At 40.8% G+C, this 27,961-nt stretch overlaps 1 protein-coding gene across 2 annotated transcripts; it reads left to right on the plus strand.

Annotated features, from left to right (window-relative positions):
* Positions 1–545: 545 nt before the first annotated feature.
* Positions 546–27,678, plus strand: dnajc12 (DnaJ (Hsp40) homolog, subfamily C, member 12). 2 transcript variants are annotated; one of them, XM_034185490.1, is made up of 5 exons: positions 546–700; positions 7,016–7,094; positions 7,386–7,525; positions 19,401–19,545; positions 27,455–27,678. In XM_034185490.1, the coding sequence occupies exons 1-5, from the start codon at positions 623–625 to the stop codon at positions 27,535–27,537; spliced, it is 525 nt and encodes a 174-aa protein (XP_034041381.1). In that variant the 5' UTR covers positions 546–622; the 3' UTR covers positions 27,538–27,678. The 2 variants fall into 2 exon arrangements, with proteins under 2 accessions (XP_034041381.1, XP_034041382.1); XM_034185491.1 differs by having other exon boundaries at positions 27,458–27,678.
* The last annotated feature ends 283 nt before the right edge of the window (positions 27,679–27,961 follow it).

Genomic DNA, 27,961 nt, shown 5'->3' on the forward strand with positions numbered 1-27,961 from the left:
TCATTCCATGTCACCTGCAGCTGGCTGTCCGCAATGGCGAGGAGATCATGAGTGGCATTACCGGCTGGTTCGGGGATATTGGCGGTCGAATCAGCCAGAGGGTTGACTGATGCGATGAGTTTTTTATTGACAGGAGCTCCACTTTACGCTCCATTCGCAGCCTTATAGAGAGAACTGATCAACAGTTATGATGAATCTGACTTCAGAAATTGAATCTATGTATCTGAAATGACCTAAGCACAAGTTTTTACGTCTCAAATGTAAATAACGGCGGAGAAGTTGGCTAGAGAATCGACAGTGATTACAAGGGCAGAGCATGCATTTTTTCCACTGACAGCTGTGCAATGCTTCAACCTTCCAAGATGGCGGGGCCGCGATCCGCTCGGGGCAGGCCTTTTGTACAGCTCGACCCTATCTCGTAAGTCTGTGAGGTAAGCTTCAACACACTTTTTGCGGAAGTATTTTTTTTTAAGGGAAATGCCGAATGTCCGATGGTTATGAACGCAGCAAAGTAGGGCTATGAGAGGTCAGAGCTCAGTAGGAGTCCGTGAACTCACCGCAGACGTTGACGTCATTCTCTACTAAACACTGACGTTTAAAAAAATTACTGACGTTTAAACTTATGGAGGCTATTCTGAAATGCAAAGCAGAGGACTTGGAAGATTATTACAGTTTATTAGGATGTGATGAATTGTCGTCGGTAAGTTCGGATCAATAAGGTTGGGGTCAGTGTAATTGCTGGAAGGTAATATTCCACACGTCACGCGTGGAAAATGACTGCGTTTTAAATTGTCCACGGTAATTATGTGACACACTATCACAGAGTCACGCGAAAGTAACTTCGTATCAAATCAAATATTTAGTATAATATGTACGGTGTGCACCGGGAATTAGTCTGTACCCATTGAGACCTGTTGACGCTGTTCGATCTCGTACAGAAAAAGTCTGAATTATCCATTGTGGACAATAAAATATGTCATCATATCCATAGCAGCCACAGCGTACACACGAAGTATTAACGAGTGCAAAAAGTTATATTTGATGGTATCTTTTCAGATTAACAACAATAAATAAATAACTTCTCAGATCCTAAAGACATTTGTTTTACCTAACCAGCAATCAAAAATCCCATTCAGTTGTTTAAAATAAACGAGTCAAACCCGCTTTATTTTAAACTTAACCCTCATCAAGTATCAGAAACCATTTTAAAAACTATGTGCTTTGAAGTGGTTTAAATCACCCTAACATTTTTATTTTTAATATATAACCTTTCAAAATGGGTTAAAAAGCAACTCCTTTCAAATTTAATCATCTAAAACCAGTTGAAGCTGTTTGAAAGGGGTAAAATAGCTTTATTTAGTTATGTTTTATATTAAACATCCAAGTTGTAATTCTCGTGTTGTAAACTGTCTTTAGGCCTGAATGGACTTATTTTGAAAGAGGTTTGCTGGCTTAGACACCTACATGTCTGCGGGAGAGAGAACAGACTTCATCTCCCCCACTCACCAGGGAAGAAAAAAAAAAGAAGTGGATGTAATATCTTCTTATTTTGGCTGCTGTAAACCTTTTTCCTGATAGAAATAACAAAAACTACTACAATTGGAAACATACCAACATACAACAGCCCTCCCCCCACCGGCATGGGTGTCCATGTGTCCTGAGATGTGTAGACTGCAAGAATATAGGCATTATAGTTGAATTTGAGCATATCTACATGCTCTGAGGTCATGCTTGCTCTTTTTTGGTCACAATCTTCCCCCCAGCTGCTGAAAAGAGGCACTCAGATGGAGTCGATGTTGCTGGGACAGACAGGTATGATTTGGCCAGAATAGCCAGGGTGGGGAACCTTGCTGCGTTCTCCTTCCACCATTACAGTGAGCTCTTATCCCTTGCAATACATTCATTCATCTTCTACCGCTTAGTCCAATTAAGGGTCGCGGGGGGCTGGAGCCTGTCCCAGCAGTCATAGAGCGTGAGGCGGGGTACAGCCAGGACAGGACGCCAGTCTATCCACCTAACCCACATGTCTTTGGATGTGGGAGGAAACCGGAGCACCCGGAGGAAACCTATGCAAACACAGGGAGAACATGCAAACTCCACACAGAAAGGCCACGGGAATTGAACCCACAACCTTGTCGCTGTGAGGCAACAATGCTAACCACTAAGCCACCGTGCTGCCCCCTTTGCAATACATTGTTCACCAAAATACATGAGTACCTCATTCCTCACCATTTCATTGCCAACACCATCTTCATCCTGGCCAGTGTCTTCCTCATTGCTGTGCACCTCTGAATCTGAGCCCAACATTTGGTCCAGCACAGACATTGTCCTCCTCTTTGAAACCTGTGGCTGGGCGCTGGCTGTGTCATCCTGCTGTACACTTGCCTGTTGAAGCTGTTCCTTCTCACTTCTTTTGGCTTGAAGTGCAAAAGTGGAAAATTTGACTTGCACTTTGAGGATATCATCTGATCAGTGGTGTCAAAAGTACACACATTTGTTACTTAAGTAGAAGTATAGATACTGCAGTTTAAAAACACTCTGGTAAAAGTTGAAGTATCAACTTAACCTCTTTACTCAAGTAAAAGTGAAAAAGTATGTGCTCCAAAACCTACTTAAAGTATAAAAGTATAAAGTAACCTTAAAAAAAAAAAAAAAAAAAAAAAAAAAGGTAGATGCCACTATATGAATTGAAAGCTTAATTTAAAAACTGATTCGTTCTACATGTGGCCCAAAACCCAAAACCCAAAATTACCCCCCAACACCACCTGCACGAAGATGTTTCAATTCTAGAAGCTCTGAAATGCAATCTGGGACTATTCCAGACAATAAACTGCAGTGAGTGCAGCATCCATTTAGTGAGAAAAAAAAAAAACTTTCCTTATTCAGATTCATTCCAGTAGTATTCTGCTCTTACTAGGATGCAGCAGTTTTCTAGTTTGGCAGAAAGTTCTGGAGGAAATCACTGAAGAAATTAACAAACTGAAAATATGGTTTGACCAAAACAAACTGTCATTAAACTTAAATAAAACAGGGATGAAATGGAGGTGTAAGAGTCACTAGGTGTTCACAGGAAACACTTATTTATTTCTGTATTTATTTATGTTCATTGTTAGTTGCTTTTATATTTTATTTTCTGTTGTGTTTCTATTCAGGTTCTTTTTGTCTCTTTCTCTGAAATTGTATATAATAATTATCATTAGATTATTAATATATAAACAAAAATAAATTTAAGAAATATTACAATTTGAAAACAAATGCACCCGAACGTGAAGACAGCTGGAACTGCTTCATGCTAACTTTTAACATTGAAAATGCCATAGACATGCTAACGTGTTAGCGTCGCTCCCATTTTTAAGTTATAAAATACATCTATCAACTGTTTCAGAAGACCATAACAGGTCGGTTTAACATAGAATAGGTAAATAATACTCCCAGAAGTATGCTCTTTAGGGTTTTAGCGGGGGGAAAATTAAGCGAAAGAAAGAAAGAATAAACGAAACAATAGGTTGAAGCATTGCTTCAATCTGCAAACCACTGCTTCGACTGGTTCAAAATCCATTCCTTTATCTTCATTGATCCATGTTTCTGATATAGCAATTATGTTAATTTTTTTTTTAAATCGACTTCAATATTCTTTAATGTTGTTAAAGTTTGCATACAGACTTCTGCTGTTGAAATGGATTATTGATAATTTGTTATCCGTTTTAATGATCCGATTAAACTGTTCATCTGTATAATAGCAACAACTGTCATTAATATTTGAGAAGAAATTATTGTCCGGGTCTATATCGTGCTCCAAGTCCAGTACATTGTGGTCTGTGTATTTAAATGTTCTCAGTTCTAGTTTTCCATGATCAGCAATCCTTTGAGTTATATCCTTCTTGTCTCCAGATGTAGATGATGTAGTAGATGAATAGGTTCCTCTGGTCTGTGTCATGGTGTTGTGATGTGTTTGTGTCCTCATACCTTATTGGTCGTATTTGTCCAGTTCCTTGATGTTCCTGATTACCATAACCTTCGCTTGTTCTGGTGTTCCGTTCAGTTTGATGAATGTTTTGCAGTTGGATGTCCATGTCTGTTGAATTTTTCCCTGCTTTTTTAAGAGACAAGCTTTCCTGGCGATGTCTGCGTTTCTTTTGGTCAGATGTTCATTGATGAATACGTTTGTTCCTTTGAGTTTCCGTCCCTGTTTTAACAATGCCGTTTTCTGTTTTCTGTTGACAAACCTCATTATAACTGCTCGCTTGTCTCCATCCTCTCTCCTGGGCAGGGGGTGGCACGCTTCAATGTTATTACAGTCCAATTGAATACCTTTAGATTGCAGGAAGTCAGCCACCTGTTGTTCCACTGAGCTGGCCTCCTGCTCACTGGCCTCCCCTCCGCTGTCTTCTGACACCGCCCGTGCGTAGGATCGAGGTTTAATATGAATTCCTGTAATAATAACGTCGTTCATCCTTGTGTACTGTTCCAACTCTGCAACACGGTTCTCCAGGTGCACCAGACGCCGGTCTTTCTCAGCATTCTGGATCCGGAGAGCCTTCACTTCTTCCACCAGCTCCATAATGGATTTCTGCTGCATTTTAACAACAGAGATTTCCTCAGACAAAAAGTCCAGGGACTTCTTGATATCGTCTCCCTCCTCCGCCGTCAGTGCCTTCTTCGGACCCATGGTCAGATAAATCCGCGCTGGCACCTCGGTAAAGCCGCGCCGGTGGATGTGCGCTGGCACCTCGAGCTTCCGGTGGATGTGCGCTGAGGCGTCAGCGCACATCCACCGGACTTAAGTACAGTAACGAAGTATTTGTACTTCGTTACTTGACACCTCTGCATCTGATGACAGGAACTTCAGCTTGCGGAACCTGGGATCCAGGGCAGCAGCAATGACGTGTTTTTATCATCTGCTCTGAGTACAGTCTCACCCTGCCACCTTGAAGCTATCTCCTGTGCAGCAGCTGTTTGAAAAGAGTTGACAGGAGCAGACTCAAATGATGTTGTCTGTGTGGACCTTTGTAGGCCCTTTACCAATGGAGGTACAGCAGAGATGGTAAGATAAGCATCTCCACTCAGGAAGACGGTTGCCCGCTCAAAGGACTTGAGGTCATGCTCTAGTTCTTCCAGTAGAGTCCACTGGTCACTTTTCAGATCTAGGTAGTGCTTTCCTCGCTGCGTGACCTCTGGATCTGAAAGGGTTGCGGTCACTGGCCACTGCTACTCCAACAGACGACTCGCCATGTAATAAGAATAGACGAGTGATTAAATCTGAATTTGAATACAACAAATAATACTCCTGTCCCAATGTCCCCCAACCCAAGAAAAAAGGTCTGCAGATACAGATTCTTTACTGTCATTGTAACAAGTACAACAAAAGGTAAGGTGCAGCCTTACAGTGCAAATATAACCCTAAGTAAACCACACGCAGACTTGAAAGGTCTGGAGAAGAAAAGAAAAATAAACAAAATTTAACCAAATGAAAGAGGTATATCCAGTGTGCAAATAATTTTTTTTTTATAAGAATACGAGGTCTATTAGAAAAGTATCCGACCTTATTATTTTTTTTCAAAAACCATATGGATTTGAATCACGTGTGATTGCATCAGACAAGCTTGAACCCTCGTGCGCATGCGTGAGTTTTTCCACGCCTGTTGGTTGCGTCATTTGCCTGTGAGCAGGCTTTGAGTGAGGAGTGGTCCAGCCCCCTCGTCGGATTTTCATTGCCAGGAAATGGCGGAATGATTTGGGCTTTTTTTTCCATCAGAATTTTTTCAGAAACCGTTAGAGACAGGCAGCTGGAAACCATTAGAAAAATTTATCTGGCTTTCGGTGAAAATGTTATGGGCTTGGTAGAGAATAAGGAGTGTTACTGTCGCTTTAAGGACGGCCCCCAGCGGCTGTGGGGCGCGCCGCGCTCCGAAGCCGCCATCGACAGGCGGAACGACCATTTCATTTCTAAATGGATGGCTGTCTGGATCCGTGACCATCGTGTCCCATTTCTCTGGTTATCACAAGAGCTGGACATCAACCATTTTCCAGAAGATTTCACTTTTAACAAGAAATTTTGTCATGGAAAGCCGAGCGGAGGCTCGCGCATCACGATGGATTCGCTACTGGAGCGAGACAAAACCACCTCCGTTTTGGTCTCACAGGACAGCTTTGAGATGGCGTTCAGACAGCTGTCGGTGGTTTTTCCATCGAGTGATTATCCGAGAAATTGTGGATGTGCCTGGACATGCCAGAACATGTCCTGTGAGGCTTCATCACGGCGTGGCTTTGCGCCATGCGGCACCGCCGCAACATGCAAAGCCTCCGCTCCTCTTTCCATGACAAAAACTCCTGTAACAGTGGAATGTGCTGTTCATTTCCAGACTGGACGCTGTGTTTTATCCGGGACGTCGTCTGACTAGCACAGGAATTGTGAAAAGACGTGGACATCAGCACTTTTTCGGCACATTGAGACAGACGTGCGGAGGAATTCCACACGTCGCGGCAGTGCCGCATGGGGCACAGCAACGCCGTGATGAAGCCTCACGGGACATGTTCTGGCATGTCCAGGCACATCCACAATTTCTCAGATAATCACTCGATGGAAAAACCACCGACAGCTGTCTGAACGCCATCTCAAAGCCGTCCTGATAAAAATTGATAGAACAGTGTGTTGACAATTCAAATTCAAATTTATTTATATAGCACATTTAAAACACAGCTGCAGCTGACCAAAGTGCTTCACAATAATAGCAATACAAAAGTGTAAAATATTTAAGGAAAAGAATAAAATAAATAAATAAATAATCTAAAAATACAAAGCAAAATAGCAGAGCAAAGCAAACACCACTTAGCCAGTGTTGAAGGGAGGAGAGATGAGTTTTCAGTCTGGACTTAAACTGTCCCACAGACTCTGAGGACCTGACAGTCAGTGGAAGATCATTCCAGAGTCGTGGTGCTGCCACAGAAAAGGCTCTATCACCTCTGGATTTAAGCCTGACAATGATCTGTTTGTTTGTTTTTTTATTCCATGCAGACTGAACAGATTCTGAATGAATTCAAGATCCGAGCCTTGGCATGTCACCCAGACAAAAACTTAGAATGTCCGAGTGCAGGTAGGTGTGTGTGTGTGTATTTGATGTTTTTCTTTTGTGTTTTTGCAGTTATTTGAAATACTGGCACTTTGACAATTTTTTTTCTAAGAAAGGCATTTTATAGTGAAAAGTATGATTTGACATCAAAGTTTAAAGTAAAAATGAGCTGTTTCTTAAACAGTTATACTATTTTATCTCCATTAAAGCTTATGTGCCTCTCTTGATTTGGAAAAATACATTATGGCAGTTGACTGCTTCCACCTGCACATGCAGATGATGTTATTTCTTATGATAGTTTTTCTTTTTTGATAGTGGCAAATTTCCAGAAGCTTCAAGAAGCCAAAGAGGTTTTATGTGATGAAAGTAAAAGAAAAAACTATGATCTTTGGAGGAGAAGTGGAGTTACAATTCCATTCCATGACTGGCAAGTGTTACAGGACTCAGTAAAAACAGTAGGTATTAATTTTTGTCTTATCTATCGCCTTTATATATATATATCCATCCATCCATCCATTTTCTTCCGCTTTATCCGGAGTCGGGTCACGGGGGCAGCAGCTCAAGCAAAGCCGTCCAGACCTTCTGATCCACACACACCTCCCCCAGCTCCTCAAGGGGAACCCCAAGGCGTTCCCAAGCCAGCCGAGAGACGTAGTCCCTCCAGCATGTCCTTGGTCTTCCCCGGGGCCTCCTCCCGATGGGATGTGCCCAGAACACCTCTCCAGCGAGGCGTCCAGGGGGCATCCGGAAAAGATGCCCAAGCCACCTCAACTGGCTCCTTTCGACGTGGAGGAGCAGCGGCTCGACTCCGAGCTCCTCCCGAGTGACCAAACTCCTCACCCTATCTCTAAGGGAGCGCCCAGCCACCCTGCGGAGGAACATCATCTTGGCTGCTTGTACTCGTGATCTCGTTCTTTCGGTCATGAGCAAATCTCATGACCATAGGTGACGATCGGAACGTAGATCGATCGGTAAATCAAGAGCTTTGCCCCCCTACTCAGCTCTCTCTTCACCACGACGGTCCAATATAGCGACTGCATCACTGCAGATGCTGCACCAATCCATCTATCGATCTCACGCTCCATCCGTCCCTCACTCGTGAACAAGACCCCGAAATACTTAAACTCCTCCACTTGAGGCAAGGACACTCCACCGACCTGAAGAGGGCAAGGCACCTTTTTCCGGTCGAGAACCATGGCCTCAGATTTGGAGGTGCTGATTTTCATCCTGGACGCTTCACACTCGGCTGCAAACCGCCCCAGTGCACGCTGAAGGTCCTGGTTTGACGAAGCGAACAGAACCACATCGTCCGCAAACAGCAGAGACGAGATTCTGTGGTTCCCAAACCAGACCCCCTCTACACCCTGGCTGCACCTAGAAAATTTGTCCATAAAGATAATGAACAGAACCGGTGACAAAGGGCAGCCCTGGCAGAGGCCAACGTGCACTGGAAACAGGTTTGACTTACTACCGGCAATGTAGTGTGTATATATATATATATATATATATATACATATACACACAAGGTCTATTAGATAAGAAACCGACACTTTTATTTTTTTTAACTATATGGATTTGAATGACGTGCGATTACACCAATCATGCTTGAACCCTCGTGCGTGTGTTTTTTCACGCGTGTCAGTGACGTCATTTCCCTGTGGGCAGGCCTTGAGTGAGATGTGGTCCCGCCCTCTCGGCTGAATTCCTTTGTTTCACACACTGCTCGAGACGGCGCGCGTTGCTTTATCAAAATTTTTTCTGGACCTGTGAGGAATATCCGAGTGGACACTATTCGAGAAATTAAGCTGGTTTTCGGTGAAAAGTTTAACGGCTGATGAGAGATTATGGGGTGTTTCTGTCGCTGTAAGGACTTCCCACGGAGCGGGACGTCGCGCAGCGCTTCCAGGCGCCGTCATCGGCCTGTTTCGACCTGAAAACATCCTAATTTAAGGCTTAATTCACCCAGGACGTCGTGAGAGAACAAAGAAGATTCAGAAGAGGCCGGCATGAGGACTTTATGCGGACATTCCACTGTTTAAGGACATTTTTTAACGAAAGACGTGCGCGCAAATTCGCCGAGTAATTTCCGTGACGACTCAGTGAATCCGTCTGCGCCGCGACAGGAAAAACACCTCCGTGTTGAAAACCATTTGTAAAATTCAGGCGGCTTTTGATGGCTTTCAACAAGTGAGTAACTGAGAAATTGTTTAACAGCTTGGGCATGTTCCAACTTGCCCGTTAAGGTTTCCAACGGAGGTGTTTTTCCTGTCGCGACCCCCCGCGGTCGGGTCTGGCCCGACATGCGACTCTGCCCGCACGTTTTTTCATTACAAAATGTCCGTTAACAATGGAATGTCCGAATAAACTCCTCATGCCGACTTCTTCTGAAAGTTCTCTGTTCTCTGACGACTTCCTGGGTCAACAGAGCCTGAAATGTGGAAGTTTTCAACTTGAAATGGCGAGACGCTGCAGCCTCGAAGCGCAGATCGCCGTCAGGCACCGTGGGCCGTCCTTACGGCAACACTACCAGACCAAAATCTCTCATCAGCCGTTAAAATTTTTACCGAAAACCAGCTGAATTTATCGAATGGTGTCCACTCAGTTGTGCCTTACAGTTTTGAAAAAATTTTGATCAAACAAAGCAGCAGTCTCTGAGCCATTCCTAAACAATGAAAAATCGACGAGAGGGTGGGCGACTCCTCACTCAAAGACTGCCCACAGGCGAATGACGTAACCGACAGGCGTGAAAAAACTCTCGCATGCCCACGAGGGTTCCAGCATGTCTAATGTAATCACACGTGATTCAAATCCATATGGTTTTTGAAAAAAATAATAAGGTCGGATACTTTTCTAATAGACCTCGATATATATATATATATCAGTATAAGGGTGCATCAAAATATAAGGCAAATTTTTAAAGTCAACATTTTAAACTGGGTTGGCATTTTGATCCACTCCATATAAAAAAGAAAAATTTGTTGTCTGCAACCAGACATATGGAATTTAGCGAAAAATGATATTTTCTGGTATTTTTAACTCCCAACTGTTTGATAAGGCAGGCATAAAAAAGCAAGAAATGTTTTGAGAAAAACATTTTGCAAATAAAACAAAAGAAAGTGTATGTAAGAAAACAAAACCAATCTTTGATAAAACGTATATTCAGAAATAGTTCTGGAGAACATTTGAACATTTTAATGTCTTAGTCCTGGTCTGTGTTCAGCTTTGCTTTGGCTTACTGCAGCAAAGGTTTGGCCGTGAAGAGCGCTCGTGCTGAGTGACCTGCAGCCCATTTTGCAGGTGCTGCTCCCTCCTGGCTGCTGCCACAAAGTCTGATGTGAGTTTTATTCCACGCTCGGCCGAGTCAATGATGAGGTTGATTGCAAGCATACACTTGCATGGAAGGTGGCACTGGTAGACCAGTCATGAATGAATTTTTACGCCACACAGATGAAAAAGACAATAACAAAACACATAAAAAGAACAACGTACAGTGAATCTGTGTGGCCGAAGGGATGAAGGCAGAAGCAAAGCTTATAAATACCCTCCCCTTATACCATAAAAAATAACACACACACACACACTTATAACAACAATAACAATAACAACAATAACAATAACAACAATACAAAAGAAATGTGCATGAACCAAATAACTTAATCATTGTACTAAAATTTCAAAACAACCAAACAATCCCAAGCACAATAACAAAATCGGTAAACCTAATTCTTCAAACTTTAACAGGTAAATATATTGTTTTTGTAAAGCCTTTTAAAGCCGACTAAGGTACCAAGTAATTTAATGTTATCAGGACAATTATTCCAAATTTCAACACCTTTGACGGAAACACAATGACTTTTTATGGTAGTTCGGATCCTTAATTTCTCAAATAGTAATATTCCTCTCAAATTGTAGCTGGAGTCCCATTTTAGATTGAACATAATTAGTGTGTTTTCCAGCTTAATTTATCATCAATATAAACACAAAGAAATTTTGTATCTGTTATGTCAATTTCAGTATCATGTAATAATATGTTTCTGCTTAGGTTCCTGGACGTATTCCCAAATATGATACACTTAGTTTTACCAAAATGGATCAATAATTTGTTTGAATCGAACCATTGTTTACATTTCTGTAATTCATTCTCCATCGTGTCCAGGAGCTATCCCAAATGATCCCCGCTACAAAACACAGTCGCATCATCAGCAAACAAAATGCAACTTACGGACGTGGAAACCAAGCATATATCATTAATATACAAAAGAAACAGCAATGGTCCAAGGACTGAACCCTGGGGCACCCCACATGCAATCTTCAAGAACTCAGAATTTGTCCCACCGATGTGGACACACTGATACCTATTGTGTAAGTAGCTTGTTATCCAATCATGTGCCAGTCCCCTGATAACATGCTTCTGTAGTTTGTCCAATAGTAAAGTATGATCTCTAGTATGAAATTTCTGTAAAAAAAAAAAAAAAAAAAAAAATCCCTACAGTATATTGCTTATTATCAATCGTGCTGGAAATTTGTTCAACGAAATCCAATACAACCAGTGAAGTAGTGCAATTCCTTCTAAAACCGTATTGCTGCTTGCTAAGGATATGATGTTTAGTTAAGAAATCATTTAACCTCATTACAAATACCTTTTCCAAATTTTTAGAAAATTGTGATAAGAGGGAGATTGGCCTACAGTTTGAAATAACATGTTTGTCACCAGATTTAGACAGCGGTATCACTTTAGGTAATTCATTTTGAACGGAAACTTCCCAGTCATTAATGACAAATTACAGATATACGTTAAAGTCTTAACAATACAGTCAATAACATTTTTAGCCAAAGTTGTTACTATCAGTTGATTTTTTTTCCCTTAAGTTTATGAACTATGTCAATAATTTTTTTTCACCCGTTCTTTTAATGAACATTGAATCCAGAACTGTAGTAATTGATTTGCTGTGATCCAAAGAGCCCGTTTTAGAAGATACAATTGAATTTGACAAATTTTTACCCACGTTAACAAAATAACCATTAAAATGATCTGCTATAGCTTTGTTTTCTTTCACAATTGTGTCAGTATTTATATAAAAATAAGCAGGATATTTTTGAACAATGTTTTTCTTATTTATGATTTCATTTAAAAACTTCCAAGTACTCTTTATATTTGTTTTATTTTTTTCCAATAAATCACTATCGTACTGCCTTTTACAAGATTGCATAATGTTAGTTTGTTTTTATATCTTATCTTCTCTCAGCTTCTTTTGTTCTAAACTTTTAAACTGCTTATACAAAAAAAAATATTCTTTTTACATGCATTCTGAAGTCCCTTAGTGATCCAAGGTTTATCGATGTTGTCGAGAGGAATGCTGGATCAATCTGCAGCTGGTGCATGCCAAGTCATACTGTGAACAGTGCCAGGGGCAGCATCTGGCCTGTCAAATACCATGACGTTGTGTGCTTCATCTTGTGCCATGGCCATAGGTGTGGACTGAACCATATAAAAAGTATATTACTAATGAATACTAGGGATGTGAGGGCTCACTTGACACACAAATTGAAAATAAACTAGAAGATCAACATAACGATGGTTCACCAACCTTGGAACACACAAAACAGTTAATACTGCTAGTAATCCACTGAGCCACACAATCTGATGTGATGTTGGACCTCTAGATCACCAAGGATTGTCAAATTAATTTACTGGTATTATAACCATTTGAAATGGAACACTTTCAACACCCAGACAGATCAATGTTTCGAAAAAAAAAAAAAATTTTTTGATGCGCCCTTATATATGTGTGTGTGTCAAGGTAGAAACTGCAATTCCACCAGTAGAGATTGTGATCCGAGTTTCTGCTGGTAGAGACTGTGATCACAATCTCAACCAGCAGAAACTCCATTTTGCCTTTAATTACTCTGAGTACTACTATGACAACATTTGGATCAGAGATTTTACCAGAAGAGACTGCAACAACAGAGATCAACTATACTTGAAAAAAGGAAACATTGATAGAAATGTATTAAAATATCATTTGGGAAGTCATAGTCATATTTTGATATATACAGCAATTAAAATAGTGTTGTAGTTCTGCATCACCAAACATTGTATATTTCAAGTGTGAAGTGGAGCATTTTCAAAAATTTTGGTTTCAAACTCAGTAATGTAACTGTATGTCAGGGTGGTCGGCGGCCCGGCACCAGGAGCGGCTGGACCCGCAATACAGACTCCCAGACTAGGCTCAGGTGTGAATGAAATCATGGTTTTTATTCCCGGCTTTGTTACGGTACACATGTGATCAGTCAGCGAGGCAGAGGTACAAGCAGGGTCAGGCAGATACGCAGTAATGGACAAGCAGGGTTCTGTGGCACGAGCAAACACGGACATCCGGGGAGAGGCAAGACGCATAGTCAAGGAGAAGAGAGCAGAAATCGGAACACGGCTTGGCAAACTCATGACTGTGATCAAAGGCTTGAAAGTGCACAAAGACAACAATCTGGCAGTGAGCTGTGAGACTGAGGGCTTAAATAACAGGAGGTGTAACCGAGGTGCATGTGCAGACTGATTAGGTAACAAGGTGCATGTGTGGAGGGAAGATTCTAGAAAGGGGGTGTGGCTAGTGGACCAGGATAGTGTACTTTGCAAGATAGTTGAGGGAGGACTGATGAAAGAGACAAAGACAAGACATAATCAGCAGGACATGAGGGATGAGGACATGATGGCAGGTGCATGGGTGAGGCGTGGAAACGGACAAATGACTATGGGGAAAAACTGAGAACCGAGCTACAACAGAAACCCAGGGCAGAATAAAATACAACTATGAACCGGAACTTGAACAGAGCATGAGTCATGAGAACTAAAAGAGAACCAAGAGATAATAAGTACAAAAGACAAAACAACATAAGAACTGATCAGAAAAATAATAGGAGCGTGAACACAAAGACAAAACTAAACTGGAACTGACTAATGACATAAGAATACAATAAAGATAACCAAGCAAAGACTACATAATAAACAGAAAGCAAAACCCGATATTAAAGTACAGCAGAATATGACAGAAATGAAAACAGCAAAACTAAACAGATGATAACTAAATGATCCATAATGTGAACACAAACCGGCTGGAGAAAACTAGAACGGAACTGAACATATAGCCAAAGAATAAAAGTAACAAAGAAACAAAATGACAAAGCAAAATAGAACAGAGATTAATCACATCATGAAAATAACAACTAATAAAACAAAGCTGGGGCAGATGTAGATGAACTAAAGAAAGAGGCAAAATAAGGATTAAAGCCTAAATCATGGCCGGGCATGACACTTTAGTTACATGTTCTTCCGAGAACTACTTTGACGTCGCAATCTCTACTGGTACAGACGATTCTACCAGATCTCGTTTCTACATTAACATATGTCTATACAGTTGTATGCAAAGGTTTGGGCACCCCTGATAATTTCCATGATTTTCCTTTATAAATCATTGGTTGTCTGGATCAGAAATTTCAGTTAAATATATCATATAGCAGATGAACACACTGATATTTGAGAAGTGAAATGAAGTTTCTAGTATTTACAGAAAGTGTGCAATAATTATTTAAACAAAATTAGGCAGGTGCATAAATTTGGGCACCCTTGTCATTTTATTGATTTGAATTCATTTAGCACTAATTATTGGAAAACAAAATTGGTTTGGTAAGCTCATTGACCCTTGACCTCCTCACACAGATGAATCCAATCATGAGAGAGTATTTAAGGTGGCCATTTGGAAATGTTTCTCCTCTTTGCATCTCTTCTAATGAATGGCAACATGGGAGGCTCTAAACAACTCTCAAATGACCTGAAAACAAAGATTGTTCAACATCAAGGTTTAGGGGAAGGATACAAAAAGTAGAGGTGCACCGATCGATCAGCCACCGATCATTATCGGCCAATCACACCTTGATCGGTTTGATCGGTGATCGGCAAAATGCGCCGATCAGAAGGACCGATCACAACAGTGCAGGCAGTAGCGCAGGGAGCGCTTGGTGTGTTTGTCAGGAAACTGATCATTTCTCTACATTGATTACAGACCCTGCAGCGGGTCTGTGATCAACTTTTCTGCAACACGGCTTTGCTCTGAACCTTGAACCAGTCAAACCAGTGGTTCTCAGATTGAAGCAATGCTTCAAGCCTGTTGCTTCGTTTATACTTTCTTTCTTTCGCTTAATTTTTCCCCCGCTAAAACCCTAAAGAGCATGTGTCTGTGAGTATTATTTACCTTTTCTATGTTAAACCGACCTGTTATGGTCTTCTGATACAGTTGATAGATGTATTTTATAACTTAAAAACGGGAGCGATGCTAATGCGTTAGCATGTCTATGGCATTTTCAGTGTTAAAAATTAGCATTACGCATTTGCAGCTGTCATCACGTTCGGGTGCATTTGTTTTCAAATTGTAATATTTCTTAAATTTATTTTTGTTTATATATTAATTTATTATTATTTTGGGCATGATCCAAATATGTACTTGATCGGTATCAGCCTTGATCGGTATCGGCCAATCAAAATTTCAGTGATCGGTGATCGGCCTAAAAAAATCCTGATTGGTGCACCTCTAACAAAAAGCTACCTCAGAGTTTTCAGCTGTCAGTTTCCACTGTGAGGAACATAGTGAGGAAATGGAAGACCACAGGCACAGTACTAGTTAAGGCCCGAAGTGGCACGCCAAGAAAAATCTCAGATAAGCTGAAGCGAAGGATGGTGAGAACAGTCATAGTCAACCCACAAACCTGCTCCAAAGACCTTTCAACATGATTTTGCTGCAGATAGTGTCGCTGTGCATTATTCAACTATACAGCGCACTTTGCACAAGGAGATGCTGGATGAGAGAATAATGCAGAGGAAGCCTTTTCTGCGTACACATCACAAACAGAGTCGCTTGAGGTATGCTAAATGGGAACTCAGAAGATGCAAGCTTCTGTGTATGTGATTAGAGACATTGAGATTAGAGAAATTTTGCCTGTTGCTTCACCAGTTAAGGTTCATGGTAAAATGGCACAAAGAAGGACTGTTTAAGACAAAAACACATTAAATCTAAACTCGAGTCTCCCATCTGCCTTTTGGCGAGCGGCAGAAATTTTTTGTGGATTAGATTTTTTATCATAAGAGAAACGAATCATTTTGAAACGAATCATTTTGAATCATTTCAAATTTAAGGCTGCACAGTGGCATAGTGGTTAGCACTGTTGCCTCACAGCACGAAGGTCAGGGGATCACGTCCCACCTGGCCCTTTCTGTGTGGAATTTGAGTGGTCTTCCTGCGTGAATGAATTTTGTCTATGGCAGGGGTACCCAAGTTTGGTCCTCGAGATCTACCTTCCTGACATTCTTAGTTGTCTCCCTGCTCCAACACACCTGAACAGTGGTGGGCACAGTTCCGATAATCCGATAACAGATAATTATCGAAGATAATATTTTCACTATCGGATTATCTTTTTAGATAACTTTAAAAACCATTATCGGACTAATTATCGTCCGATAAATTTTTGTCCAATAACTTTTAGACCGATAACGTAGTAAACAAAGCTGAACAGTGGCAAACATTTTCAAAATTTAAAATCATTGAGCACCTACTTGTTAAACATTTCCTAACAGATGTATAGTTCTACCCTCTGCAAACAGAAGAGAGCTGCTTCTGTCAGAAACTGCTCTAGCATTTGCAGGCAAATAGAACCAGTCACAAAAAAAACAAAAAACATTTCTTTTAACACCATACTGATACGCTGCCAATATCACCCAAGTCATCCAGAGGCATACATTTTTAACTTATGGTTCAAATTTTAACCAAACTAATTTTGGACAAGTTATTTAAAATTACTGTCATGTCTGAAGTTTTATAAAGTGAAAATATCAGATATATGTTTTAGTTTTAAAGTAATGTGCTAATTCTTAAGGTTTTAGTGAGCACATGCTGTGCCCAGCAGTGCATTATGGGTAGGATAGGGTAATCTCAGTACGTCCACGACAGGACAAATGCATTTCAGACACTCTGTTCAGGCTCCACGGACAACAGCATTAAACTCTAGTGCCTAAAACTCTCGTGAATATATTCTCTGGGTTTATAGACGTTATTGTATTTGCGTTTGTTAAATTCCATGCATCTTAAATGTAGCAGACACGGATTATCTGGAATTTTGTTTTGGCAGGTTTTCAAGGCCTCTACTGCCATCTACTGGCCAGTAGTGTTCATGGCAGTTCATGGCAGTATTTGTCCTGAAGCTGAGCAGACGCTGTATGATATTTTTAATCACAAGTTAAGTTTTTTCAAACTTAATTTACAAAAACTCTCGATGGGAGACATCAAAGTTTAAAAACAAAATGACAAAAAAAAAAACAAGACAGGTCTGCGGTGTTTCCACATGCACAGTGCGAGCGGTTGGATGCTTGTTGCTCCTCAGCAGCAGGATACCCTCACGACGGCCGACCAGAATAGGAGGAGGTGATCAGGAGGTGGTCGTGAGATGTTAAACGCAGCTTGTTACTCCATGTACACTACACGATGCAGGACGCGCTATTAACCTGAAACGCGGTCCAAAAAATTCTTGCACGAATGAAAAATCATCTGAAAAAGGGCCAAAACTCACACAGTGTAAAGCCAACATTTATGTGTCAAGACAATATTAAGTGCACATTTTACAACATCATAAAACGTGCGCACGGAACTAATAAAATGAGCGCACATTCTCTCCACATGCAAAACATTTTGCGATGACACTTCCAGGGCTCCGTAAAAATGCCTGTTTTTTTCAAATACAAAATGGAATATTTTACAAAAGCACATTTATCTGTAAACACCAACACACGACACACATCACATTAATGTGTCGGTTTACATAATGAATGACTGAACCAATCAGTGTTTAGCAGAGGCACTTTTACCCAGAATCCTTTGCGATCTGTCTGTGTTTGTTACTAAACCTCAGAATTAGTGCATTATTCAACATTAAAAGATATATGTTATATTTTAACTTTGTACAAATGAGAGAATTGACATTAATGGAGTTATTCTATCAGTATTCACACCAAACCATAAGTCAGCACTCCTTTATTTTCCAAGACCTTCACCTGACCGGAGCGTTGTGATTGGTAGAGAGCTGACTTTCTGGCTGAATGTGTGATCATTTCTGCAGCGAGTCTGTGCTGTCTACAGCCACCTGCAGCTGTATTATGTGTGCACGCACACGCACGTCGCACTCAAGAGACGTTGATAGGCTGGAGGTTGGACAAAGTTGGACGACAATCAAATGGAATGCTGACGGTATGGGAACTGCGCAAACGATGAGGAACCGTCAAGACAGAAAGCAAAATTAAATTAAATAAAGACAAATTGAGGTTGTCGTCAGGATTCGTTCACATTTTTCAACAGTTTGAAAATTCTGATTAAGTGCCAGCTACAGAAACAAAGCTGGACGACATCTCCAAAAGTCAACGTAAGTCCAGATTGCTTGTTTCGTTTTGGCTTTGGTGTCCTTCAATCAATCAATCAATTTTTTTTATATAGCGCCAAATCACAACAAACAGTTGCCCCAAGGCGCTTTATATTGTAAGGCAAGGCCATACAATAATTATGTAAAACCCCAACGGTCAAAACGACCCCCTGTGAGCAAGCACTTGGCTACAGTGGGAAGGAAAAACTCCCTTTTAACAGGAAGAAACCTCCAGCAGAACCAGGCTCAGGGAGGGGCAGTCTTCTGCTGGGACTGGTTGGGGCTGAGGGAGAGAACCAGGAAAAAGACATGCTGTGGAGGGGAGCAGAGATCGATCACTAATGATTAAATGCAGAGTGGTGCATACAGAGCAAAAAGAGAAAGAAACAGTGCATCATGGGAACCCCCCAGCAGTCTACGTCTATAGCAGCATAACTAAGGGATGGTTCAGGGTCACCTGATCCAGCCCTAACTATAAGCTTTAGCAAAAAGGAAAGTTTTAAGCCTAATCTTAAAAGTATAGAGGGTGTCTGTCTCCCTGATCTGAATTGGGAGCTGGTTCCACAGGAGAGGAGCCTGAAAGCTGAATGCTCTGTCTCCCATTCTACTCTTACAAACCCTAGGAACTACAAGTAAGCCTGCAGTCTGACAGCGAAGCGCTCTATTGGGGTGATATGGTACTACGAGGTCCCTAAGATAAGATGGGACCTGATTATTCAAAACCTTATAAGAAGAAGAATTTTAAATTCTATTCTAGAATTAACAGGAAGCCAATGAAGAGAGGCCAATATGGGTGAGATATGCTCTCTCCGTGTGATCGGGGCTTACGCTGTACTTGGATTGATTTGGTGACACTTGGGTATAATGTCTTTGCAGTCGATGCACTGGGTTGTGAGAAACAAGAAGGAACCGATGTTGGAAGGTGCCAGCGCAGAAAGTCCTGTCAGCTCTCAGGCAGAGGCCTCTTCCTGCGATGATGACGCACCGTCAAACTCTTCATACGAATCCACATCAACTGCAAGTAAGTACATCATCTCTCTGTGTAAACTTTGTGTTTCTGAACTGAAAAACACAGCTTTTCTATTTAGTCCAGTTCATACAGTGCCACATCATAACAAAGGCACCTCAAGACATGACACACAAATGTAAGGTTTAGACCTTACCTACCCCATCAGCAAGAACACTGGCAGCAGTGTTTTTTGGTGGTAGGATTACGCCTCAAGCAGACCAGACTGTGCCGAGATAATTTATATTCCAGTCTTTACAAAGCTTTAGAAAGCAAGAGAAGAAATTCTTAATATGGTAAATGGACTGCATTTATATAGTACTTTTCCATCTGTATCAGACATTCAAAGAGCTTTACAATAATGCCTCACATTCACCCCAATGTGAGGGTGCTGCCATACAAGGTGCTCACTACACACTGGGAGCAACTAGGGGATTAAGGACCTTGCCCAAGGGCCCTTAGTGACTTTCTGGTCAGGCCGGGATTTGAACCAAGGATCCTCTGGTCTCAAGCCCGACACTTAACCACTAGACCATCACCCCCCCTATGCTTTGCAAAACCAGTGTGACAAAGTATTTCACAAAAGAATTTTAAAAAGTAAAGATTAACTATAAGGGCATGCAGAGAGCAGATAGCTTTACCAAAACCCCAACATTGAATGTTATTATGCACTTTATGTAGTACATTAAGTGGCAGTCAGTAAGTGGCAAGTTGTACTTGGGGCAACTGTTTGTGATTTGGCGCTATATAAATAAATAAATTAATTAAAATAATAAAATACATCTTACTACCACTGGTTTGGACTCCTTTTTGCCTTTAGAAGGTTCTTAGCTGCCTTAATTCATCATGACATAAACTCATCAAAAGCAGGGGTGGTGGCCAAGTGGTTAATGCGCTTGGTTTCAGTGCAGAAGGTTCCGGGTTCAAATCCCACCCCTGTCACATTTCTCCATGTAATGTGGAGTTGCGTCAGGAAGGGCATCCGGCGTAAAACCTGTGCCAATTCAACATGCAGATCCACCTTGGATTTGCTTTGGCGACCCCGAGTGCAAACAAGGGAGCAGCCGAAGGGACTTACTTACATAAACTCATCAAAGTGCTAGAAACATCTGTCTCAAGTCTGTGCACGGTAAACTGGCACAGTGCTGATACTTATGCGTGCGAGTACTTAAACGTAGGAAAAACTGTCTTGTATGCACAGTAATATTTGAGTGCTTAATAAACTGTGGCCTTGTTACATATTTACTTTTCTGCACTCTTGAGCTCTGCATCAACCACAGATTGGACTCCAGTCCATTGCAAGTTGCTTCCCCAGCTCAGGCCAGTGGCTGTTTACAGCTTGGTGGACTGAGACAAATGGAGATGAAGTGTGTTGTTCAAGAACACAGTCTGCAGGACACCTGGCACCAAACTCCAGTTTCTAGAGATTAGTAGTTCAACCCCTGTTGTACAAAACCACTTACCCTAGCCTACTGGCCAATACAGTACGGGTCCAGACCTTTGAACGTTTCAATTTGGTCCAAACCAAAATAGCATTTGAAGGATCATGGTCCAGACCAAAGGATTAAAATTTGGTCTGACCAAAAGAGGTGATCGCAGTCCGGGTCAAACTGAAACATGATCTGGATTGTGAAAAAAACTTCTTGGTTTGGTTTTCTTGGAGTTTAGACTTTCGTACCAGTTACAGGAAGTTGAGACAGGTTGTAATCACCCATTAAAGAGGAGGAAAAGAAACAAACAGTAATGTAATTACTGGATTTTCCACACTTTTCTGTCCAAAAATGTATCTTAAAGAAGGAAAAATGCATGCAAGTCACACTATTTATTTTTGAAATGTGGTGATGCAGCAAGAAGCAAATTGATGGAAGTGCAACAACAAGCAAAATAATTATTTTAATCAGTGCGTAATTTTTTATAACCCAAACACCACATTAGATACCATTCAACTCAGCTTCACCTCGTTGAATGGTATGTTCCAGCTTTCACCTCATGAAATATTCATACCATTGAAAGAATGTAAAAGAAAGAATGTAAAAACATTCATTATCTTTTTTAAATAACCGCTAAAATACAACCCCTGGCAAAAATTATGGAATCACCGGCCTCGGAGGATGTTCATTCAGTTGTTTAATTTTGTAGAAAAAAAGCAGATCACAGACATGACACAAAACTAAAGTCATTTCAAATGGCAACTTTCTGGCTTTAAGAAACACAATAAGAAATCAGGAAAAAAAATTGTGGCAGTCAGCAACGGTTACTTTTTTAGACCAAGCAGAGGGAAAAAATATGGAATCACTCAATTCTGAGGAAAAAATTATGGAATCATGAAAAACAAAAAAAAAAGCTCCAACACATCACTAGTATTTTGTTGTACCACCTCTGGCTTTTATAACAGCTTGCAGTCTCTGAGGCATGGACTTAATGAGTGACAAACAGTACTCTTCATCAATCTGGCTCCAACTTTCTCTGATTGCTGTTGCCAGATCAGCTTTGCAGGTTGGAGCCTTGTCATGGACCATTTTCTTCAACTTCCACCAAAGATTTTCAATTGGATTAAGATCCGGACTATTTGCAGGCCATGACATTGACCCTATGTGTCTTTTTGCAGGGAATGTTTTCACAGTTTTTGCTCTATAGCAAGATGCATTATCATCTTGAAAAATGATTTCGTCATCCCCAAACATCCTTTCAATTGATGGGATAAGAAAAGTGTCCAAAATATCAACGTAAACTTGTGCATTTATTGATGATGTAATGACAGTCATCTCCCCAGTGCCTTTACCTGACATGCAGCCCCATATCATCAATGACTGTGGAAATTTACATGTTCTCTTCAGGCAGTCATCTTTATAAATCTCATTGGAACGGCACCAAACAAAAGTTCCAGCATCATCACCTTGCCCAATGCAGATTCCAGATTCATCACTGAATATGACTTTCATCCAGTCATCCACAGTCCACGACTGCTTTTCCTTAGACCATTGTAACCTTGTTTTTTCTGTTTAGGTGTTAATGATGGCTTTTGTTTAGCTTTTCTGTATGTAAATCCCATTTCCTTTAGGCGGTTTCTTACAGTTCGGTCACAGATGTTGACTCCAGTTTCCTCCCATTCGTTCCTCATTTGTTTTGTTGTGCATTTTCGATTTTTGAGACATATTGCTTTAAGTTTTCTGTCTTGACGCTTTGATGTCTTCCTTGGTCTACCAGTATGTTTGCCTTTAACAACCTTCCCATGTTGTTTGTATTTGGTCCAGAGTTTAGACACAGCTGACTGTGAACAACCAACATCTTTTGCAACATTGCGTGATGATTTACCCTCTTTTAAGAGTTTGATAATCCTCTCCTTTGTTTCAATTGACATCTCTCGTGTTGGAGCCAGGATTCATGTCAGTCCACTTGGTGCAACAGCTCTCCAAGGTGTGATCACTCCTTTTTAGATGCAGACTAACAAGCAGATCTGATTCGATGCAGGTGTTAGTTTTGGGGATGAAAATTTACAGGGTGATTCCATAATTTTTTCCTCAGAATTGAGTGAGTCCATATTTTTTTCCCTCTGCTTGGTCTAAAAAAGTAACCGTTACTGACTGCCACAATTTTTTTCTTGATTTCTTATAGTGTTTCTTAAAGCCAGAAAGTTGCCATTTGAAATGACTTTAGTTTTGTGTCATGTCTGTGATCTGCTTTTTTTCTACAAAATTAAACAACTGAATGAACATCCTCCGAGGCCGGTGATTCCATCATTTTTGCCAGGGGTTGTAGATCCTTGTCATTTGATATTTATTTAATATATAAACAACAGAAAAGGGACTTACATTTTGGTGTTACACTGCTGCTAAAGTCCAACACAAACTGGTGATGCTGTGCAGTGACTTTGTACTTCAAAAAAAAAAAAAAGAAAAAAAAGACTGTGTAGTTCCTCAGTCAGCTTTTCATCTGAACAGCTCTTCAATGCATCCAGACATCTTACAGCAGAGTGGATTTATGTGTGTGTGTGTGTTGGAAGAATTAGCACCATTAGTTAGCTCAATCAAATCGTCGTCATTTGTGTCACTACCCAAAAAAATGGACTGTATTTCCTCAGTGCAGCGGGAAAAAAAAAAAAATCAGAGAAATTAGTCCAACTTTTCATTCTAACTTCCTGCTAACAGCCTCCGGACAGTTTACAGTGCAGTGGATTTGTATTGTGAGTGCATATGCATATGTGCATGTGCGTGTGTATGTGCGCGCGCGCGCGCAGAGTGCAATGGTATCAAACATATGGAACCAGATCACACTCTAAGTGCAATGCAACGCAAATGGGACGAATAACCCATGTCATGTGACATACAAAACACCAATCAAATGACAAGGATCCACTCGGCCATTATATAAAAGTTAATGATTAATTTATTGTACTAGTCATAAAAACAAACTGAGTAAACTACTTGTTGTGGCCACTGAACAGTCATAGGTGAGGTAAACATGCACTATAAGTAAACTTTTGAAAACTGCATTATTTGTTTAAAATGCAAGCACTGCGTTAGTGAGCAGAAGCTAACAGGCTAATTGATGTTACTGTATCAGGCACAAAACAGCTTGGTGTGGCCATTGAACAGCTCTGTATGTATAATTAAATGTTTGAAAAGTCTTGAGTAAGACATTTATAAAAACACAATAGTCTTACCTTAGACCAGCAGTCCTGTTTTTTTCTCCTGTTCTTCTGGCCTCACACAGGCCAAACAAGTGGAGTGCTGAGTAGTATGAAAGTTATATTCTCTCTCTTTATTCGAGTATGGACTTTCATTTTGAGAGCATGATTTATTATTAAATTGTTCTGTAAGACACAGCATCACAATCACACCTCCTTCTTCTTGTTTTATGGTGGTTGGCATCCAGCTTAATTGTGCATTACTGCCAGTCTGCCACCTTCTGCTCCAGAGTGTGAATCACAGTACATTATTCAATACACAGTTTTACACACACACACACACACACACACACACACACACACACACACACACACACAAATCCACTCTGCTGTAAGCTGTCTGGATGCATTGAAGAGCTAGCTGTTCAGATGAAAAGCTGACTGAGGAACTACACAGTCCTTTTTTTTTTTTTTTTTTTTTAAGTACGAAGTCAGTGCACAGCTTGTCATGCATGGAGACAGTGCCATCTTGTGGCCATAGATTATAGTGCGGCTTTTTGTCATAAATAAAGCCCATCAAAATATGTCACAGAACCTCAACTAGTTTTTAAAAATGTATTTTTTTTTAATAGATGACATATAGACTAGAAAATATGGTAAATTTACCTGAGTAAGGGCCCCTTCACACATAGTATGAATGTGGTCGAATTGTGCACGAAGCAGGAAACTTATGCAATTTGTGTAAAATCGGAGCCGCCTGTAATGCCACATACAGCTGTTGCTACAAATCGGAGCTGCCTCTAACGCCTCGTACTGCTGTCACTACAACATCCAACACGGCTCGCTTGGCACTTAGAAAATATGTGGCCAGTCGCGCTGTCAGCACAAAAACAGTCAGCAGACAATCACCTTCGAGCTGGATATGAAAATTGTCTAAGTGCACGAGCGTGCACGACACTGTCAAATGCGGGATCCCTTGCAGCGGGATCGTTCACGCCTGCCCGTCGGCTTGATATTTTCGTGTTTCACTCATACAAGCTGTTCCGCCATGATTGGTCCTGATTTGTACTTATTCGTACTATGTGTGAAGGGGCCCTAAGACTGTGCTGCTGTATTTTCTAATCGTTCAGGTGTGAAACCACACCTTCTTTTGTGAACAGCAGTGACTCCAGTGAACTCTCCGCCTGCCTACATATGATTTCTATTGACTGACTCTCTCATTCCTTTAGGATCGTTTATCATGTCCATGTCAGCAAGTCGTCCACCCAGATTACATGCAAATTCAAATCTGAGATCCTGACCAAACAACATAAACAGTTACATAAATCATTCACAAACAAATTTGGGAACTGAAAGATAAACAACAAGCACTGAGTAAACCAATTATTGATTAAAATGTCAAAATGATTACTTTTGTTTAAATATGATCATGTTTTGTGATGAACAAATGTCATGAACCAGTGAATTTTACAGTGTTAAGTGTGTAGCATTGTTAACAACAGCATAAGTCATATCCCTGATTGGATTAGCTCGCAGTTGTGTTCCATTTTCATTTATTTATTTATACTGACATGAATAGCTATCACAATGACTTCAGTTTGCTGTAGTTCTGACATTTATTTTCTACTCTTCTTTGTTTTTATGACTGAAACTCTTGTTATAACTATTCAGGTGAAAAACAGCACCTTCAGATCTGAATTATCACTGCAAGACTTTTGTTTTTTAATTAAAGGGGATAGAGAATCAAAATCATCTTTTTCATGTTTTTGGTGTTAGTTCAGAGTCTCCCCGCTGTGGGGAAAACACACGAAGTGCCAGCAAGTTTCAGAACCTCTATTTCAAGTATTTCTCCTTTTTTGAATTGCCCCTAGAAAACAGGCCAATCCGTGTTTGAGAGAAAACTTACGTCACTTTTTCACCAATAGCCCCCCCACACACACACCCACACCCACCCCCTTTCACACACGCCCCTTCGAAATTAATTATTCATAAGGTTGTGCCCACCCATTCCTACCACTGGAAGAGGAGCAATGGTGAGCTACAGGTGTACTTTCCCAGGCTGTCATAGCGGACTACGATCTTTACATATGCTTTACATTACGGAAAGCAATGTACGCGATCACTGGCTTTTATTCATTTTTAACCTCATCCCCAAGACATACAACCACCGACTATTTCTTTGCTCTGCGCATTTCACGGAGGACTGTTTCACAAACCTTGCACAATTTCGAGCTGGCTTCAGTCGGAATTTAATACTCAGAGGGTCAGTTCCGACTTTGCGACAAAATCAACCCCAGCAATCAGTACAGCCTGTAAGTATCACATTTTCTTTTGTTTTAAATTTGTGTTGCGCCATATTCCTGTTGTAAGAATTGCACGTTAGAATGACACGTTAACTCTGGTTTGTTCCTCTAAAGGGAATGAGCTAACCCCTTAGCAGCTAGCTATTTGCATTATTATGCTGGCAGCAAGTAAGTCTGCAAAGGGCAGCTTGCTTATTTCAATGCATAACCTTTGGAAGTCACAGTAACCGTAGTAAAACAAAACAAATGAAGTTTCGCGGGATTTTTTTTTTTTGTCCAATTTTGCATGTTTTTTTTTTTACGTCCTCATCAAGCAGCCGGTCGCGGCGCCGCGAAGGGAGAGCACGCGCATTGTGTTCTGCGTGTGTCTCTTTATAAGAACCTTTTCGCCCAGAAGAAAAAAGAGCGCCAACAACTACCAGTGATGCCGGTAACGGCACTGAGCTTTACAAAGACATTTTTATGCTTTTTTTTCTCCGAGCCGCTCCGCATCTGCTGTTAAAAACAGCTGATCCTCCGCGCTTTCTTTTCAGTGAGAGCAAGGGCAGCCAATCAAACAACGGCAACCAATCAGCGCCAACACCTACGTGCATTTCATAATGAGGTTGCCAAATAAGCTCCGAAACGACGTCATTAAGGGCAAATGACGCATTCTAAACCCAGCATAGTAACATAGCTGTTTCAGAGAGCCTTTTAGGAAGGTTCTGAGCCATTACAGACCCAACCAATTTTTTTTGGGCTACATATCACATCACAGAACAAGGATTAATGCCCCATTCAACCTCTCTCTATCACCTTTAATATCGCAACAAAAACCAAACCCAGCCAACACACTAGGACTCAAAATGTGGATTTACAGCATAGGTGCTGCTTTGCATTTGAACAGTTATGAAGGAGATGAGTTCTTCTTATTCTGCTATGTTCTCTTTACGTATGAACGAGGGCACTTTATTGCTGTTGTTAATCTAAACAGAGATTTCTGATTATTTCTTAGCAGATTACTGCTACCGACGTTTCCGCGGGACTACCGAGTCTCCACCCAGCCTGCTGCAGAAGTTCAGAAATTATGAAATTTAAACGCAGCCACAGATAGGCTTGTTGAAATGTTGGTGTTTGTGTCACTTTACCATCTGTAATACAGCTGTGATGTGCTGAAACTGCTATTAGTAAATGTGCTTCACGTTCAGAATGCTGAAAATGTGAGTTGTGAAGTGGATAATGTGAATGTTTATTTGTGTTGCCCTGTTGCTGATTGTGATTTTTTTTGTTTTTGTTTTTCTGTTTCCTTCAGAGTGCTTGTTTGAAATAAAACTGAGATGTTCTATATATTTTACATCTGTGCAGTCTTAAAGTGTAGGTGACACGATATGTAATTTTTTTCGTATTTAAGACTATAAAGACTATAAGACTATAACAACAGTTTGAAATTTATCCTTTTCCTTTCCTGGTGCGCAATTACTGAAGAGATAAATATTCAGATTTTGAACTGGGTGCCACTAAA

Source organism: Thalassophryne amazonica, chromosome 13 (genome assembly GCF_902500255.1).
Source record: "Thalassophryne amazonica chromosome 13, fThaAma1.1, whole genome shotgun sequence".
NCBI lineage: Eukaryota > Metazoa > Chordata > Actinopteri > Batrachoidiformes > Batrachoididae > Thalassophryne > Thalassophryne amazonica.

Bases quoted from the DNA above. Each gene is read 5' to 3' on its own strand.
- dnajc12 (XM_034185490.1), top strand. From the start codon at position 623: ATGGAGGCTATTCTGAAATGCAAAGCAGAGGACTTGGAAGATTATTAC. The intron at 7,095-7,385 runs GTAGGTGTGTGT...CTTTTTTGATAG, and splicing joins CTTAGAATGTCCGAGTGCAG to TGGCAAATTTCCAGAAGCTT. The intron at 7,526-19,400 runs GTAGGTATTAAT...ATGTCTTTGCAG, and splicing joins TACAGGACTCAGTAAAAACA to TCGATGCACTGGGTTGTGAG.